This window comes from Eretmochelys imbricata, chromosome 1, assembly GCF_965152235.1.
Source record: "Eretmochelys imbricata isolate rEreImb1 chromosome 1, rEreImb1.hap1, whole genome shotgun sequence".
NCBI classification, from domain to species: Eukaryota; Metazoa; Chordata; order Testudines; family Cheloniidae; genus Eretmochelys; species Eretmochelys imbricata.
Window position 1 is genome coordinate 216,770,218 of NC_135572.1, and position 15,878 is coordinate 216,786,095.

At 48.1% G+C, this 15,878-nt stretch overlaps 1 protein-coding gene across 2 annotated transcripts in view; it reads right to left on the reverse strand.

Annotated features, from left to right (window-relative positions):
• Positions 1 to 10,187, reverse strand: part of LOC144268717 (C-type lectin domain family 2 member L-like) — a 63,933-nt gene extending 53,746 nt beyond the window's left edge. For both annotated transcript variants that reach the window (XM_077823892.1, XM_077823883.1), the window contains exons 1-2: positions 10,055 to 10,187; positions 1,508 to 1,591 (exon numbers count right to left, since the gene is read on the reverse strand). In XM_077823892.1, coding sequence (XP_077680018.1) covers positions 1,508 to 1,591; positions 10,055 to 10,124 — 154 coding nt within the window. In that variant the 5' untranslated portion in view covers positions 10,125 to 10,187. The remainder of the gene's footprint in view (positions 1 to 1,507; positions 1,592 to 10,054) is intronic.
• Positions 10,188 to 15,878: the final 5,691 nt, after the last annotated feature.

Consider the following 15,878-nt stretch of genomic DNA (forward strand, 5'->3'; position numbering starts at 1 on the left):
TCACTCCCTCACCCCCCTCCAAAAACCACCCCCATACACACACAGACTCACTCTCCTGCTGGTAATAGCTCGTCCAAACTGACCACTCTCCAAGTTTAAATCCAAGTTAAACCAGAACATCGGGGGGGAGGGGGGGGTAGGAAAAAACAAGAGGAAATAGGCTACCTTGCATAATGACTTAGCCACTCCCAGTCTCTATTTAAGCCTAAATTAATAGTATCCAATTTGCAAATGAATTCCAATTCAGCAGTTTCTCGCTGGAGTCTGTTATTATTATAATTATATAATTAATTATATATGAATTATAACATTCATAAACCAGTCGGAGAACACTTCAATCTCTCTGGTCACGCAATCACAGACATGAAGGTCGCTATCTTAAAACAAAAAAACTTCAAATCCAGACTCCAGCGAGAAACTGCTGAATTGGAATTCATTTGCAAATTGGATACTATTAATTTAGGCTTAAATAGAGACTGGGAGTGGCTAAGTCATTATGCAAGGTAGCCTATTTCCTCTTGTTTTTTCCTACCCCCCCCCTCCCCCCAGATGTTCTGGTTTAACTTGGATTTAAACTTGGAGAGTGGTCAGTTTGGATGAGCTATTACCAGCAGGAGAGTGAGTCTGTGTGTGTATGGGGGTGGTTTTTGGAGGGGGGTGAGGGAGTGAGAGAACCTGGATTTGTGCAGGAAATGGCCTAACTTCATTATCATGCACATTGTGTAAAGAGTTGTCACTTTGGATGGGCTATCACCAGCAGGAGAGTGAATTTGTGTGGGGGGGTGGAGGGTGAGAAAACCTGGATTTGTGCTGGAAATGGCCTAACCTGACGATTACTTTAGATAAGCTATTACCAGCAGGACAGTGGGGTGGGAGGAGGTATTGTTTCATATTCTCTGTGTATATATAAAGTCTGCTGCAGTTTCCACGGTATACATCTGATGAAGTGAGCTGTAGCTCACGAAAGCTCATGCTCAAATAAATTGGTTAGTCTCTAAGGTGCCACAAGTACTCCTTTTCTTTTTGCAAATTAAAAAAAAATCTCCCCAACTTCTGATAACATCAGTGTTCGACTGAGCCAGCCTTGGCTGTTATGCCAGAGCAGCATTTTTTGGCAGTCTCATCAGTTTCTGCATTATTTTAGCTTTCATTTTTTTAAAGAGTCAGGGCCAGAAATTAAAGAGTCAGGGCCAGGGAAATCTTCTGCCTGTGAACTGAAGGAGTGTTTTTTTGAATCTGGAAATAGACAAGGTCACACATTCACAAGTCACGTGTAAACCAGGACTACATATGGCCCTTACCATTTCTACTGCTATGGGTTTCACCTCTCCAGTCTTGAAACTGAGTCTTAAAATGAAGTGTCTCTCTCAAGGGACACCTATTTAACTCTCAAATAATGGGAGTTATGAACAAACTAAATTTGGTTTTGGTTTCTATATGAAAATCTGGAGTTCTCTTAACTGTAGAGGTAAATAATACTTTATTTTAAAATTACTTAAATACTTACCAAGGTGAATACACAAGATCAAAACCGAAACAACAGCAAGAATCCCTGTAGTGCACCTCCAGAACCAGATATTTGAGCAGAGCCCTGAAAACCATGACAATATTATAAGTTTAAGAATTCTAAAAGAAATCTATGTACTAGAATGGGTTTAGGATGTAATGACTGGTTGTGATCTTTATAGGAGCAGAGCTGGACATCTGGGAAAGCTGACAGTTAACCTAGGAAAGCCCAGATGTAGAAATTTCTGCATTCAACAACCACAATGAAAAAAACAAAAGGCTACTGAAGCTAGGAAAAGAAAAGACTAAACATCCACTACAAACAACTGTGTGCAATGCCAGTACTCAGCACTCATAATAGTAGTGAAGTAGAGAGAGATGGGACATGGGGAGAGGGGACTGAGCTGGGAATAAAGATAGAGGAATAGAAAGATTAAGGAACAGAGCTAATGGGTAAGGCAGTGAAGGGTTCATGGTGTGTGTAAGGGAACTAAGGATTGTCATTGTCTACTGCCCTCTGAGCCCAGAACATCTGCTGCTGCAACCTCCAGTCTCCTCCTACAAAGACTCCCACTCTTTCCCCCACTCCCTGCCGCCAACTTCAAGAGAGTGAGCTCTACTTACTACCAGGAGGGACCCAACTATCTGTCTGTTGTAGTTTGCTGTTCCAAATCCCAAGGAGCTAGTGGACAGGGGACCAAGTACTTGCAGGAAACTGCTCCCGCAGGGAGAGTGCCAAACAAACAAGGCTGAGAATGAGTGTTTGATGCAGGTATTTCTTGCTCTTTTCTCTGCTGCTTCATGCAGTTTCTGTGCTATTTTACACTTTGCTGCTCTGGCTGGAAAAAGAAAAGGAGTACTTGTGGCACCTTAGAGACTAACCAATTTATTTGAGCATAAGCTTTCGTGAGCTACAGCTCACTTCATCGGATGCATAATGTGGAAAGTGTAGAAGATCTTTTTATACACACAAAGCATGAAAAAATACCTCCCCCCACCCCACTCTCCTGCTGGTAATAGATTATCTAAAGTGATCACTCTCCTTACAATGTGTATGATAATCAAGTTGGGCCATTTCCAGCACAAATCCAGGTTTTCTCTCCCCCCCCGCCCCCCCAAACACACACACAAACCCACTCTCCTGTTGGTAATAGCTTATCTAAAGTGACCACTCTCCTTACAATGTGTATGATCATCAAGGTGGGCCATTTCCAGCACAAATCCAGGGTTTAACAAGAACGTCTGTGGGGGGCGGTAGGAAAAAACAAGGGGAAATAGGTTACCTTGCATAATGACTTAGCCACTCCCAGTCTCTATTCAAGTCTAAGTTAATTGTATCCAATTTGCAAATGAATTCCAATTCAACAGTCTCTCGCTAGAGTCTGGATTTGAAGTTTTTTTGTTGTAATATCGCAACTTTCATGTCTGTAATCGCGTGACCAGAGAGATTGAAGTGTTCTCCGACTGGTTTATGAATGTTATAATGCTTGACATCTGATTTGTGTCCATTTATTCTTTTACGTAGAGACTGTCCAGTTTGACCAATGCACATGGCAGAGGGGCATTGCTGCCACATATCACATTGGTGGATGTGCAGGTGAACGAGCCTCTGATAGTGTGGCTGATGTTATTAGGCCCTGTGATGGTGTCCCCTGAATAGATATGTGGGCACAGTTGGCAACGGGCTTTGTTGCAAGGATAGGTTCCTGGGCTAGTGGCTCTGTTGTGTGGTATGTGGTTGTTGGTGAGTATTGCTTCAGGTTGCGGGGCTGTCTGTAGGCAAGGACTGGCCTGTCTCCCAAGATTTGTGAGAGTGTTGGGTCATCCTTCAGGATAGGTTGTAGATCCTTAATAATGTGTTGGAGGGGTTTTAGCTGGGGGCTGAAGGTGATGGCTAGTGACGTTCTGTTATTTTCTTTGTTAGGCCTGTCCTGTAGTAGGTGACTTCTGGGAACTCTTCTGGCTCTATCAATCTGTTTCTTCACTTCCGCAGGTGGGTATTGTAGTTGTAAGAATGCTTGATAGAGATCTTGTAGGTGTTTGTCTCTGTCTGAGGGGTTGGAGCAAATGCGGTTGTATCACAGAGCTTGGCTGTAGACAATGGATCGTGTGGTGTGGTCAGGGTGAAAGCTGGAGGCATGTAGGTAGTAATAGCGGTCAGTAGGTTTCCGGTATAGGGTGGTGTTTATGTGACCATCGCTTATTAGCACTGTAGTGTCCACAAAGTGGATCTCTTGTGTGGAATGGACCAGGCTGAGGTGATGGTGGGATGGAAATTGTTGAAATCATGGTGGAATTCCTCAAGGGCTTCTTTTCCATGGGTCCAGATGATGAAGATGTCATCAATATAGCACAAGTAGAGTAGGGGCGTTAGGGGACGAGAGCTGAGGAAGCGTTGTTCTAAGTCAGCCATAAAAATGTTGGCATACTGTGGGGCCATGTGGGTACCCATAGCAGTGCCACTGATTTGAAGGTATACATTGTCCCCAAATGTAAAATATTTATGGGTAAGGACAAAGTCACAAAGTTCAGCCACCAGGTTAGCCGTGATATTATCGGGGATAGTGTTCTTAATGGCTTGTAGTCCATCTTTGTGTGGAATGTTGGTGTAGAGGGCTTCTACATCCATAGTGGCCAGGATGGTGTTATCAGGAAGATCACCGATGGATTGTAGTTTCCTCAGGAAGACAGTGGTGTCTCGAAGGTAGCTGGGAGTGCTGGTAGCGTAGGGCCTGAGGAGGGAGCCAGACAATCCTGCTGTCAGGGTACCAATGCCTGAGATGATAGGGTGCCCAGGATTTCCAGGTTTATGGATCTTGGGTAGTAGATAGAATATCCCAGGTCGGGGTTCCAGGGGTGTGTCTGTGCAGATTTGATCTTGTGCTTTTTCAGGGAGTTTCTTGAGCGAATGCTGTAGTTTCTTTTGGTAACTCTCAGTGGGATCAGAGGGTAACGGCTTGTAGAAAGTGGTGTTGGAGAGCTGCCGAGCAGCCTCGTGTTCATATTCCGACCTATTCATGATGACAACAGCACCTCCTTTGTCAGCCTTTTTGATTATGACGTCAGAGTTTTTTCTGAGGCTGTGGATGGCATTGTGTTCCGCACGGCTGAGGTTATGGGCAAGTGATGCTGCTTTTCCACAATTTCAGCCCGTGCACGTCGGCGGAAGCACTCTATGTAGAAGTCCAGTCTGCTGTCTTGACCTTCAGAAGGAGTCCACCTAGAATCCTTCTTTTTGTAGTGTTGGTAGAGAGGTCTCTGTGGATTAGTATGTTGTTCAGAGGTATGTTGGAAATATTCCTTGAGTCGGAGATGTCGAAAATAGGATTCTAGGTCACCACAGAACTGTATCATGTTCGTGGGGGTGGAGGGGCAGAAGGAGAGGCCCCGAGATAGGACAGCTGCTTCTGCTGGGCTAAGAGTATAATTGGATAGGTTAACAATATTGCTGGGTGGGTTGAGGGAACCATTGATGTGGCCTCTTGTGGCATGTAGTAGTTTAGAAAGTTTAGTGTCCTTTTTCTTTTGTAGAGAAGCAAAGTGTGTGTTGTAAATGGCTTGTCTAGTTTTGGTAAAGTCCAGCCATGAGGAAGTTTGTGTGGAAGGTTGGTTTTTTATGAGAGTATCCATTTTTGAGAGCTCATTTTTTATCTTTCCCTGTTTGCTGTAGAGGATGTTGATCAGGTGGTTCCGCAGTTTCTTTGAGAGCGTGTGGCACAAGCTGTGAGCATAGTCTGTGTGGTATGTAGATTGTAATGGATTTTTTACCTTCAGTCCTTTTGGTACGATGTCCATCTGTTTGCATTTGGAAAGGAAGATGATGTCTGTCTGTATCTGTACAAGTGTTTTCATGCAGTTGATAGATTTCCACTCCATACGGCTAAATGCAGTGCCTTGCATAATGACAGGTTTCAGAGTAACAGCCGTGTTGTAAGGAGAGTGGTCACTTTAGATAAGCTATTACCAACAGGAGAGTGGGTTTGTGTGTGTGTTTGGGGGAGTGGGGTGGGGGAGAGAGAAAACCTGGATTTATGCTGGAAATGGCCCAACTTGATCATCATACACATTGTTAGGAGAGTGATCACTTTAGATAAGATATTACCAGCAGGAGAGTAGGGTGAGGGGAGGTATTTTTTCATGCTTTGTGTGTATAAAAAGATCTTCTACACTTTCCACAGTATGCATCCGATGAAGTGAGCTGTAGCTCACGAAAGCTTATGCTCAAATAAATTGGTTAGTCTCTAAGGTGCCACAAGTACTCCTTTTCTTTTTGCGAATACAGACTAACACGGCTGTTACTCTGAAATCTGGCTGGAAAGTTTCCTGCTATTCCTCTGTGCCCAGAGCACAAAGAGGCAAAATTATTTGGCATTTACACAACAAGGACTCCTGGGGGAATGTACTGTGCCCCTGCACAATGCAGAATTTTGTAGAAATTAATGTTGTGCACACAGAACTTCCATTTTTTCCCCACAGAAATGGGCGGCAGAGATGTTGCCCACCACCAGGGGCCACGGGATCTGGCAGAGCTCATCTCACAAATAGAAGACAAGGCTGGGGGAGGGAACTGGAAGGTTCCCAGCACGCCCCAAAGGCAGGCAGCGTGGGCGTGCAGGAAACTCCATGCAAGCCCAGGACTCAGCATCAGGCTGTTTCTCCCTCTGTATCCCTGGGCTCGGGGGGAAGGTAGTGTGTGAGTGTCTGGGCTGAGGGGGATCACACCTGGGTTCTGGGGGGTAGGGGGAGCTTGTGTCTGTGCTGGGGACAGGGGGCCTTGCAGGTGGCCTCTGGGGTGTAGAGGGTATAAGTATCTGGGCTGGGAGGGGCCACAGCTGGGCTCTGGGGGGTGGTATGGGGTGTGACTTTCTGGACTGGGGGGGCATGGCTGGGATCTGGGTGGGGGTGTGAAATTTCTGCATTCAACAACCACAATGAAAAAACAACAAAAGGCTACTGAAACTAGGAAAAGAAAAGACTAAACTTCCACTACAAACAACTGTGTGCAATGCCAGTACTCAGCACTCATAATAATAGTGAAGTAGAGAGAGATGGGACATGGGGAGAGGGGACTGAGCTGGGAATGAAGATAGAGGAATAGAAAGATTAAGGAACAGAGCTAATGGGTAAGGCAGTGAAGGGTTCATGGTGTGTGTAAGGGAACTAAGGATTGTCATTGTCTACTGCCCTCTGAGCCCAGAACATCTGCTGCTGCAACCTCCAGTCTCCTCCTACAAAGACTCCCTCTCTTTCCCCCACTCCCTGCCGCCAACTTCAAGAGAGTGAGCTCTACTTACTACCAGGAGGGACCTAACTATCTGTCTGTTGTAGTTTGCTGTTCCAAATCCCAAGGAGCTAGTGGACAGGGGACCAAGTACTTGCAGGAAACTGCTCCCCCAGGGAGAGTACAAAACAAACAAGGCTGAGAATGAGTGTTTGATGCGGGTATTTCTTGCTCTTTTCTCTGCTGCTTCATACAGTTTCTGTGCTATTTTACACTTTGCTGCTCTGGCTGGAAAGTTTACTGCTATTCCTCTGTGCCCAGAGCACAAAGAGGCAAAATTATTTGGCATTTACACAACAAGGACTCCTGGGGGAATGTACTGTGCCCCTGCACAATGCAGAATTTTGTAGAAATTAATGTTGTGCACACAGAACTTCCATTTTTTCCCCACAGAAATGGGCGGCAGAGATGTTGCCCACCACCAGGGGCCACGGGATCTGGCAGAGCTCATCTCACAAATAGAAGACAAGGCTGGGGGAGGGAACTGGAGGGTTCCCAACACGCCCCAAAGGCAGGCAGCGTGGGCGTGCAGGAAACTCCATGCAAGCCCAGGACTCAGCATCAGGCTGTTTCTCCCTCTGTATCCCTGGGCTCGGGGGGAAGGTAGTGTGTGAGTGTCTGGGCTGAGGGGGCCACAGCTGGGCTCTGGGGGTTAGGGGATGTGAATGTCTGGGCTGGGGGGATCACACCTGGGTTCTGGGGCATAGGGGGAGTTTGTGTCTGCGCTGGGGACAGGGGGCCTTGCAGCTGGCCTCTGGGGTGTAGAGGGTGTGAGTGTCTGGGCTGGGAGGGGCCACAGCTGGGCTCTGGGGGGGGTAGGAGGTATGAGTTTCTGGACTGGGGGGGCATGGCTGGGATCTGGGTGGGGGTGTGAGTGTCTGGCCACCTAGCTGGGCTCTCGCGGGGAGGAGGCAGAGAAACAGGAACTTGGTTGTCACAGGGGTTTCTTTAACTCTCTACTCCTGGGCGAAATTTTGTGTGTCTATATTGTTACAAACATCCTTGCTGATAGGTATTTTTTAAATAAATTACCAAAATAGTTGAAAGTGGCATGATTAAATAGTATTATTTTGACAAATAAGATTTACAGAATTTTAAAATATTGTGCGTAGAATTTTTAATTTTTTGGCACAGAATTCCCCCAGGAGTGAACAATGCAAGTGTACTTAATGCCTTAAGCTTAGAACTGGAAAAGATACAAGGCCAGATCCACTAGTGTAAATCAGTGTAGCTCCATTCTAGTCACTGGAGCTACCCAAACTTAAAGCAGCTGGGCATCTGTCCCACAGCATCTTTCCAAAGCTGAGCTAAACAGAGCTGAGCTGAGATTCTGTGGGAACCAGATACAGACTGTGAGGTGTATATTATTGCCCATTGCGGGAGGGAGGCAGAGCAACTCCAGCAGGGGTCAGGTGAGGAACTGCATGGGGCTCTCTCCACTGGGCTCTCCTGATTACCTTATGTAAGGCACCACTCATTAGATCAGAGCACAGTGGGAAAGGGGCCATTTCATGTGTAACTGGCTCCTGCTGTCACAACAGTGTGGAAGTTCCATTCCTGCATTCTGAGCCCGGCAGCACTTCCCATCCATCCCTCACGCTGCCCCTGAAATAGCCCATTGGACTTTCTGATGGGAAGCCTCATACGGATGGGAGACGTGAAGCATCCCACCAGACCCAACCCAGCACATGCAGTATCTTTGGACAATAGTTACACAGACTCTGGCACGCCGATGCAATTGGCAACATGGCCCAACGTGTGCAGCGGGACACAGTGGTCTGGTCTACACTACAGAGTTAAGTCAACGACCTAACCCTGTAAGCATCTACACTAAAATGTAGCTCCCACCAATGTAATTTGTCCACTACGTCACTTTAATAACGCCACCTCCATGAGAGACATAGTGCTTAGGTTGATGGATGGATATTAGGAAAAACGTTTTCACTAGAAGGGTGGTGAAGCACTGGAATGGGTTACCTAGGGAGGTGGTGGAATCTCCTTCCTCAGAGGTTTTTAAGGTCAGGATTGACAAAGCCCTAGCTGGGATGATTTAGTTGGGGACTGGTCCTGCTTCGAGCAGGGGGTTAGACTAGATGACCTCCTGAGGTCCCTTCCAACCCTGATATTCTATGATTCTATGTAGTTATGGCAATGCAGTGTCTGTGCAGACACTGTTACTTACATAGTCTGTGCTGGGCTCACAGCTAGAGCCCCCTGTCCCCAGGGGCTGACAGCCTGAGCCAGAGAGGAAATGTGAAATAATAGCAGTTGTGAAACTGACAACAATGTCAATTTCACTGCTGGTCGCTCCCTGCCCTGGAGCTCCCAGGACTGCTGCTGTGGGGTGGAGAACCTGTCAGTCCCCAGAACCCTGGCTTCAGCTGGGCACTCGCAGGCTGGCTGCTGTGTTGCTAGCCGCACACTCCAGCTGTGCGAGCCCCAGCCAGCTCAGGCTGTCAGTCCCAGGGTGGGGGGGCTCCAGCTGAGAGTGCCTCACAGTGCCCCACTTCAGTGAGTGGAGGCGCTCCTGGTGAGGACACGCACCACAGACAGAAGGAGCACAGTGTGGATGTGACGCACCACTTCAGATACTGCGGTGACTGTATGTCCCCTTAACTTAACGTCACCGTAATTCTGTAGTGCAGGCAAGGCCGGTTTTATCTGCTGCCCCCTGCGGCCCACTACTTCCCTTGCACGGCAGTCACAGGATTTCCCAGAAACAGGGCGGGTCCGGGCAGGCTCAAGGGCGGGCCTGGCTCCCTCTGGGTCCGGTGTCCTGAAGTACATGAGTCCAGACCCAGGGCCCCAGCCTTTGCACTGGGATCCCCTTGCCTCAGCAGTTGAGCGCTCCCTGGCCCGCTACGATCCTCTCGGGGCAGCCCTGGCTGCTGCTCCCACCCGGCTCAGGACTGTTGTCCCTGGCCGGGCTGGGGCCGGGGCAGCCCGTTCACTGGCCCCTGCAGGCGCTCCAGGGCGTGGGCTGGGCTCGCCACCAGCCGCTACGGCGGGTTGTGCGGGAGCCGCCTGAGCCCTTCCCCAAAGCAGCCGCCTCTCCACTCGCACAAGTCCGCTCGCCCCGGCTTGATCCAGCTGGTGCTGGACTCGCCGGAGCTGCCCCCAGCCGGGTCCCTCCACGCACCATTTGACAGGGCTCTGTCTGCAGCGGGGTCCCCTCCCCCGGCGCCGCCCCGCTGCGGCCGGAGAAGCGGCCAGAGCCCCGAGCTGCTGCTGCGGACCCCGGCGGTTGGATCCCGCAGGCATATTTACCTGGGAGGCACCCAGGGGAAGTGGGAGGCGACCCCCCTCCTATTACTGCGTCTCCCCTGCTCCGGCTCATTTAGCCTGGTTTCCGCTTCCCTGTCTCCCGCTGCATGGCGCCCTCAGGGCGGAGGCCAGGGGGCGGATACGAGTGGAAAAGGGAAGCGTGAAATAGCGAAGCCTGGAACACGGAGCAGGGCTGGGTCCCGCGTCCCGGCTGCAAGCGCTTTGGGGGGAAGGGGCTTCCCAGCGACTCTCACAACTCTGCACCCAAAGGAGGGATCGTAGCGGCCAAACCCTGGGTCCAGTAAATTTTGACACGGGCCCTTCACGTCCGGCACCGGTAGTTTCTCATCAGGTGCATGGGGGAACGGCGATCTGCCTCCCGAACGGGTTGGGAAGGGTGGTCAGTGAGTGCATATGAAGCACTCTGAAGTTATGTAAATGTTCAGTGTTGTGGTCTCACCTGAAAACGGAGTGGCAGTTGGATATAAACACCGTCACGGGTTGATGGTCCATCTCCCTTTGGCAATGGAGGCATGGCGAGGAGGTGCCCCAATGAGACGGTCAGTTCTTAGGTGTGAAAGAGAGAGGGAAAGCATGGTAATTAAAGTCGTGATGATAGTGTATTGTGGAGAGTCGGAAATGTAATCGGGGGTAGAGAAACAAAGAGCTCCAGAGAAGTTAGAATATGCTGTCAAGTATCAGAGGGGTAGCCCTGTTAGTCTGGATCTGTAAAAGTCCTGTGGCATCTTATAGACCAACCGCCGTATTGGAGCATAAGCTTTCGTGGGTGGGCCATCTGCTCTTGCTGTGTAAATTGACCTCAGTCTGAAACAGAACAAGACCAAGGACCCTCTCCCCCTCAAGCAAATGACACTGCCCCCCAAACTACTTAAATAACCTCTAGTGATTTGAAACATGTCCCCTCCCCCGCCGTTTTTTTCTGTTTGTCTGATTTGGATTGTAAGTTCTGTGGGGCAGGGACCAACACCACTTTCATTTTTCTGAAGCAATAAGCACACTGTAGTAATAAGAATTCGAAATCTGCTGCATGATAGCTCTTAAAGGCAAGGGCCACACCCTGCTCAGAACCTAAAGAGCAACTTAAGTTGGAACCAAGTACTGTGCGGCGTACTCGGGGTTCTAGCCAAGGGAGACAGTGGAACAGAAGCAGGGAAAAGAATTAGGCTGCGAGGAGAATTCTTGCTGCCCTTCCCATTGCTTTGCAGTGAATTTTTGGGTTGTTTTACGCTGTACAACTCCAAAGAGGGACCCTTCTGTTTTCATTAGTGCCCATAATGCCAAATTACTGTAATAATGTAACATTTATGCAGCACTGTAAATATACATGGGGAAATTTTCATAAGAGTACAGTACCCAGCAGGTTCCACTGTGAACAGTATCAGATACTGTACACAACAGGAGAGGAGTTTATGAGGATTTATCCAATGGGCTTTTGTGGAAGAGAAGCATTTATATTAGAAAAAAGAAAAGGAGTACTTGTGGCACCTTAGAGACTAACCAATTTATTTGAGCATAAGCTTTCGTGAGCTATAGCAGTGACTGGATCTGCTACAGTCCAGAAAGTTCCCCTGTTACGTAGAACAGAGAAATAATTGGTTATTTTCCCACTAAATGGGACTGTGCAAAACCAGTGGACAGTGGAGTTACTGACTCATAACCATACAGCATGCACAGAAATCCTCCCAACTGTCACCAGCCACTAGTACACAGGGCAGCCTCAGCTTGATCACTTTCTCTTCTGTTTAAAAAGAAAAACACTGAAACCCCATAATGTCTCCACTACTGAATTATTAGACTCTTCAGCCTGATACCAGTAATGATAACCCCAAGGGGCTTCCTATAATGGTGCTCTGAGCTAACCAGGAGCTTGGACTTTCAGCTTCACAGTTTATTTAATCCCAGGCACCTCTCAAGGCAATCTCTCCTTGTTATCAGAGTAAGCAGTGAGGCCCTGCAGGCCAGGTGTTCAAATGCCCCCTCTTGATAAGGGAGGGAGAACAAAGGGTGAAACTGTAATTATTGGATTGAGATAAGGTTGGACCAGTCAGATTGAATATTCATGGAATAGTAATGCTTAATGGGCTTTAGGGAGGAGAGAGGAGAGCCGGGGCAGATTAACCTCTGAATGTCTGGGCCTGTATGGTTTAGGAGTTCCTTTCCAAGAAACAAGTCAAGACAGCCATAAATGGAAACTGCCTGAGTGTCCTGTATATTAAGTGGAAGCTACACTACCGGGTCTGTCAGTGGCCACCCCGCCGGGGCTGACCCTGGGGAGAATTCACCCCTCCACCTGTGCAGAGCCCAGTACATGGACTGAAAGCGGGGACCTTTTTCACCCCCACACCACCCCTATCTGCTGACACCAGGATGAGCCCCCAACACTGCTTAGCCCTGAGGGCGGCCCTACCTTGTGCCTAGCTGCCCAAGGTCCTTAAGGGCCCTACATTACTTGTGGAATAGCAAGGGCTAAGGATGACCCTGGCCATACCCTCTTCTACCCCAGTAATGCCCCCTGCACTGAGGGCACTTGGAGGGAAAGTGTCAGCTCTGTGCCTGCCAGAGAGACCCTTTACTGTGTTTTGTCCACAGTAGGGAGGGGGTTGGGGGGTGTGGCCATTTGGCTTTACAACCTCTTTGCACCTGCTGGCACAGAAGGTCGCAGGGTAACCAAATCAGGCCCCTCTGAGCCAGGCAGTGCAGGGAAATATCAGACATTCCGTGCTGTCACTCGCGCTAACAGACATCTCCAGGCTCCTGGGGGGATGAAGCACCAGTGTCCTTGGCACCTACAAGAGAACATGGGTGGAGATTTTTTAAAGACTCTGGAGCAGACTGAGAGGAACAAGGAACAAGCTGGCATCTCTCAAGTAAATGAAGGGGGAGGATTCAGAGCCTGGAATTTACCTGATAAAAGATTCTTGAACACATGGGAATTGCGGGCTCAGCTTCAGAGGCAGAAGAGATCTGTGTGTATGAAGGAAAAGGGGTTTGTTAGGGACTGAAAGTATCTTGTGCCTTGCAGTCATAGAATCATAGAATATCAGGGTTGGAAGGGACCGCAGGAGGTCATCTAGTCCAACCCCCTGCTCAAAGCAGGACCAATCCCCAACTAAATCATCCCAGCCAGGGCTTTGTCAAGCCTGACCTTAAAAACTTCTAAGGAAGGATATTCCACCACCTCCCTAGGTAACGCATTCCAGTGTTTCACCACCCTCCTAGTGAAAAAGTTTTTCCTAATATCCAACCTAAACCTCCCCCACTGCAATTTGAAACCATTACTCCTTGTTCTGTCATCAGCTACCACTGAGAACAGTCTAGAGCCATCCTCTTTGGAACCCCCTTTCAGGGAGTTGAAAGCAGCTATCAAATCCCCCCTCATTCTTCTCTTCTGCAGACTAAACAAGCCCAGTTCCCTCAGCCTCTCCTGATAAGTCATATGTTCCAGTCCCCTAATAATTTTTGTTGCCCTCTGCTGGACTCTTTCCAATTTTTCCGCATCCTTCTTGTAGTGTGGGGCCCAAAACTGGATACAGTACTCCAGATGAGGCCTCACCAATGTCAAATAGAGGGGAACGATCACGTCCCTCCATCTGCTGGCAATGCCCCTACATATACATCACAAAATGCCATTGGCCTTCTTGGCAACAAGGGCACACTGTTGATTCATATCCAGCTTCTCGTCCACTGTAACCCCTAGGTCCTTTTTTGCAGAACTGCTCCCAAGCCATTCGGTCCCTAGTCTGTAGCGATGAATGGGATTCTTCCGTCCTAAGTGCAGGACTCTGCACTTGTCCTTGTTGAACCTCATCAGATTTCTTTTGGCCCAATCCTCTAATTTGTCTAGGGCCCTTTGTATCCTATCCCTACCCTCCAGCGTATCTACCTCTCCTCCCAGTTTAGTATCATCTGCAAACTTGCTGAGGGTGCAATCCACACCATTCTCCAGATCATTTATGAAGATATTGAACAAAACTGGCCCCAGGACCGACCCTTGGGGCACTCCACTTGATACCGGCTGCCAACTAGACATGGAGCCATTGATCACTACCCGTTGAGCCCGACAATCTAGCCAATTTTCTATCCACCTTATAGTCCATTCATCCAACCCATACTTCTTTAACTTGCTGGCAAGAATACTGTGGGAGACCGTGTCAAAAGCTTTGCTAAAGTCAAGGAATAACACGTCCACGGCTTTCCCCTCATCCACAGAGCCAGTTATCTCGTCATACAAGGCAATTAGATTAGTCAGGCATGACTTGCCCTTGGTGAATCCATGCTGACTGTTCCTGATCACTTTCCTCTCCTCGAAGTGCTTCAGAATTGATTCCTTGAGGACCTGCTCCATGATTTTTCCAGGGACTGAAGTGAGGCTGACTGGCCTGTAGTTCCCCGGATCCTCCTTCTTCCCTTTTTTAAAGATGGGCACTACATTAGCCTTTTTCCAGTCGAACCCCATCTTGCAGTCCACGAACCCCATCTTGTATTCTCTTGTGTGTGCTCCTTGTTCAGTTGATTAAGTTGTCAACTGTAAGATGAGGCATGAAAGACTCTTTGGTCACCTAGGAAATAGCCTGTTTTCCTGTCGCTGAAGTTTCACACAACGAGTCACTCTTCCGGAGTTGCCCTCATGTATGGCCCAGTCCAACGTGGTACTGAGTACTCTCTGCAAGTTGCTGTGTGTCCTCAACTCCCCCTGAAGTCATTGTGGTTGAAGGTGCTGAGGAGGGTTGGTCAGAAAAAGAGAAAGAATTAATCTCACAAAAATTTCATTTCCCCCCCAAGGGTTTGATTTTTTCATGAAACTTTCTATTGAAACTTTTCCCATTTTATCAATGAAAATTAAAAATGATAGGAAAAGAAAACAGTGTTTCTGCCGTTTTTAAAAGGAAAATGGCCAAAGAAAGAGGAAAATAGTTCACCAACAGCAACAAGAAATAGAAAACACTCAAAAAGCCCCAAAAGGAAAGAATGAAAAGTTTTGAAAAAAATCAAAAGGTCTTTGTGAACACTTTCTATGAAAAAAGAAGGGCATTTTCCAATGAAAACCTTTTCATTGTAAACATTTTGATGAGCTCTAGTGCTGAGCACCTTACAGATTTGGTCCACGTAGACTAATATTTTGAACCCTGACATCCAATCAATTAGGTTCCAGCCACAACCTTTTTATTAATTTATTTATTTTTACAAACTGATATTTTCTGAGTATCCAGCAATGTTTTATCTGAGAACAAATAACTGCATATCAATAGTGCAGGACAAAAGTGTAACAGACTAGATCACAGCAGTCCCTTCCGGCCTTATAATATGGATCTGTAAACATGCTTTAAGCATAAGTGGGCACTTACGTCCTGATCCAGCTCCAACAACATTCCATGGGAAGACTCCAGTGGGCTTTCGATTGGGCTCTGAGCCCAGTGAAGATGTTAACTTTCTGATACTGATGGGTATTCTTGGAAATTCTGGTTGGTTGTTAGATGCGAGTCCACTATCTATATGAGTATTACTATTTTGGAGTACAATCCAACTCCTATTGAAATCACGGGGAGTCTTTGCATTGACTGCAATGAGAGTTGAATCAGGTTCAGGGCTGAAAGTAGGTTGTTACAGGCCGGTACAGCGTACCGGTGAGAAACCGGTGCCGGCCCATACGCAGCTGACAGCGCTTTAACGTTGCTGCCCCTTTTGCCCTCCCTGTCAGCAGGGGAGGGGGCCAAAGGGGCAGCAATGTTTAAGAGCTGCGGCAGCACTTTACTGCCATTGCCTCTTTTGCCCCGCCCCGGGCCGCCGACAGAGGGTGGGGGGGGGC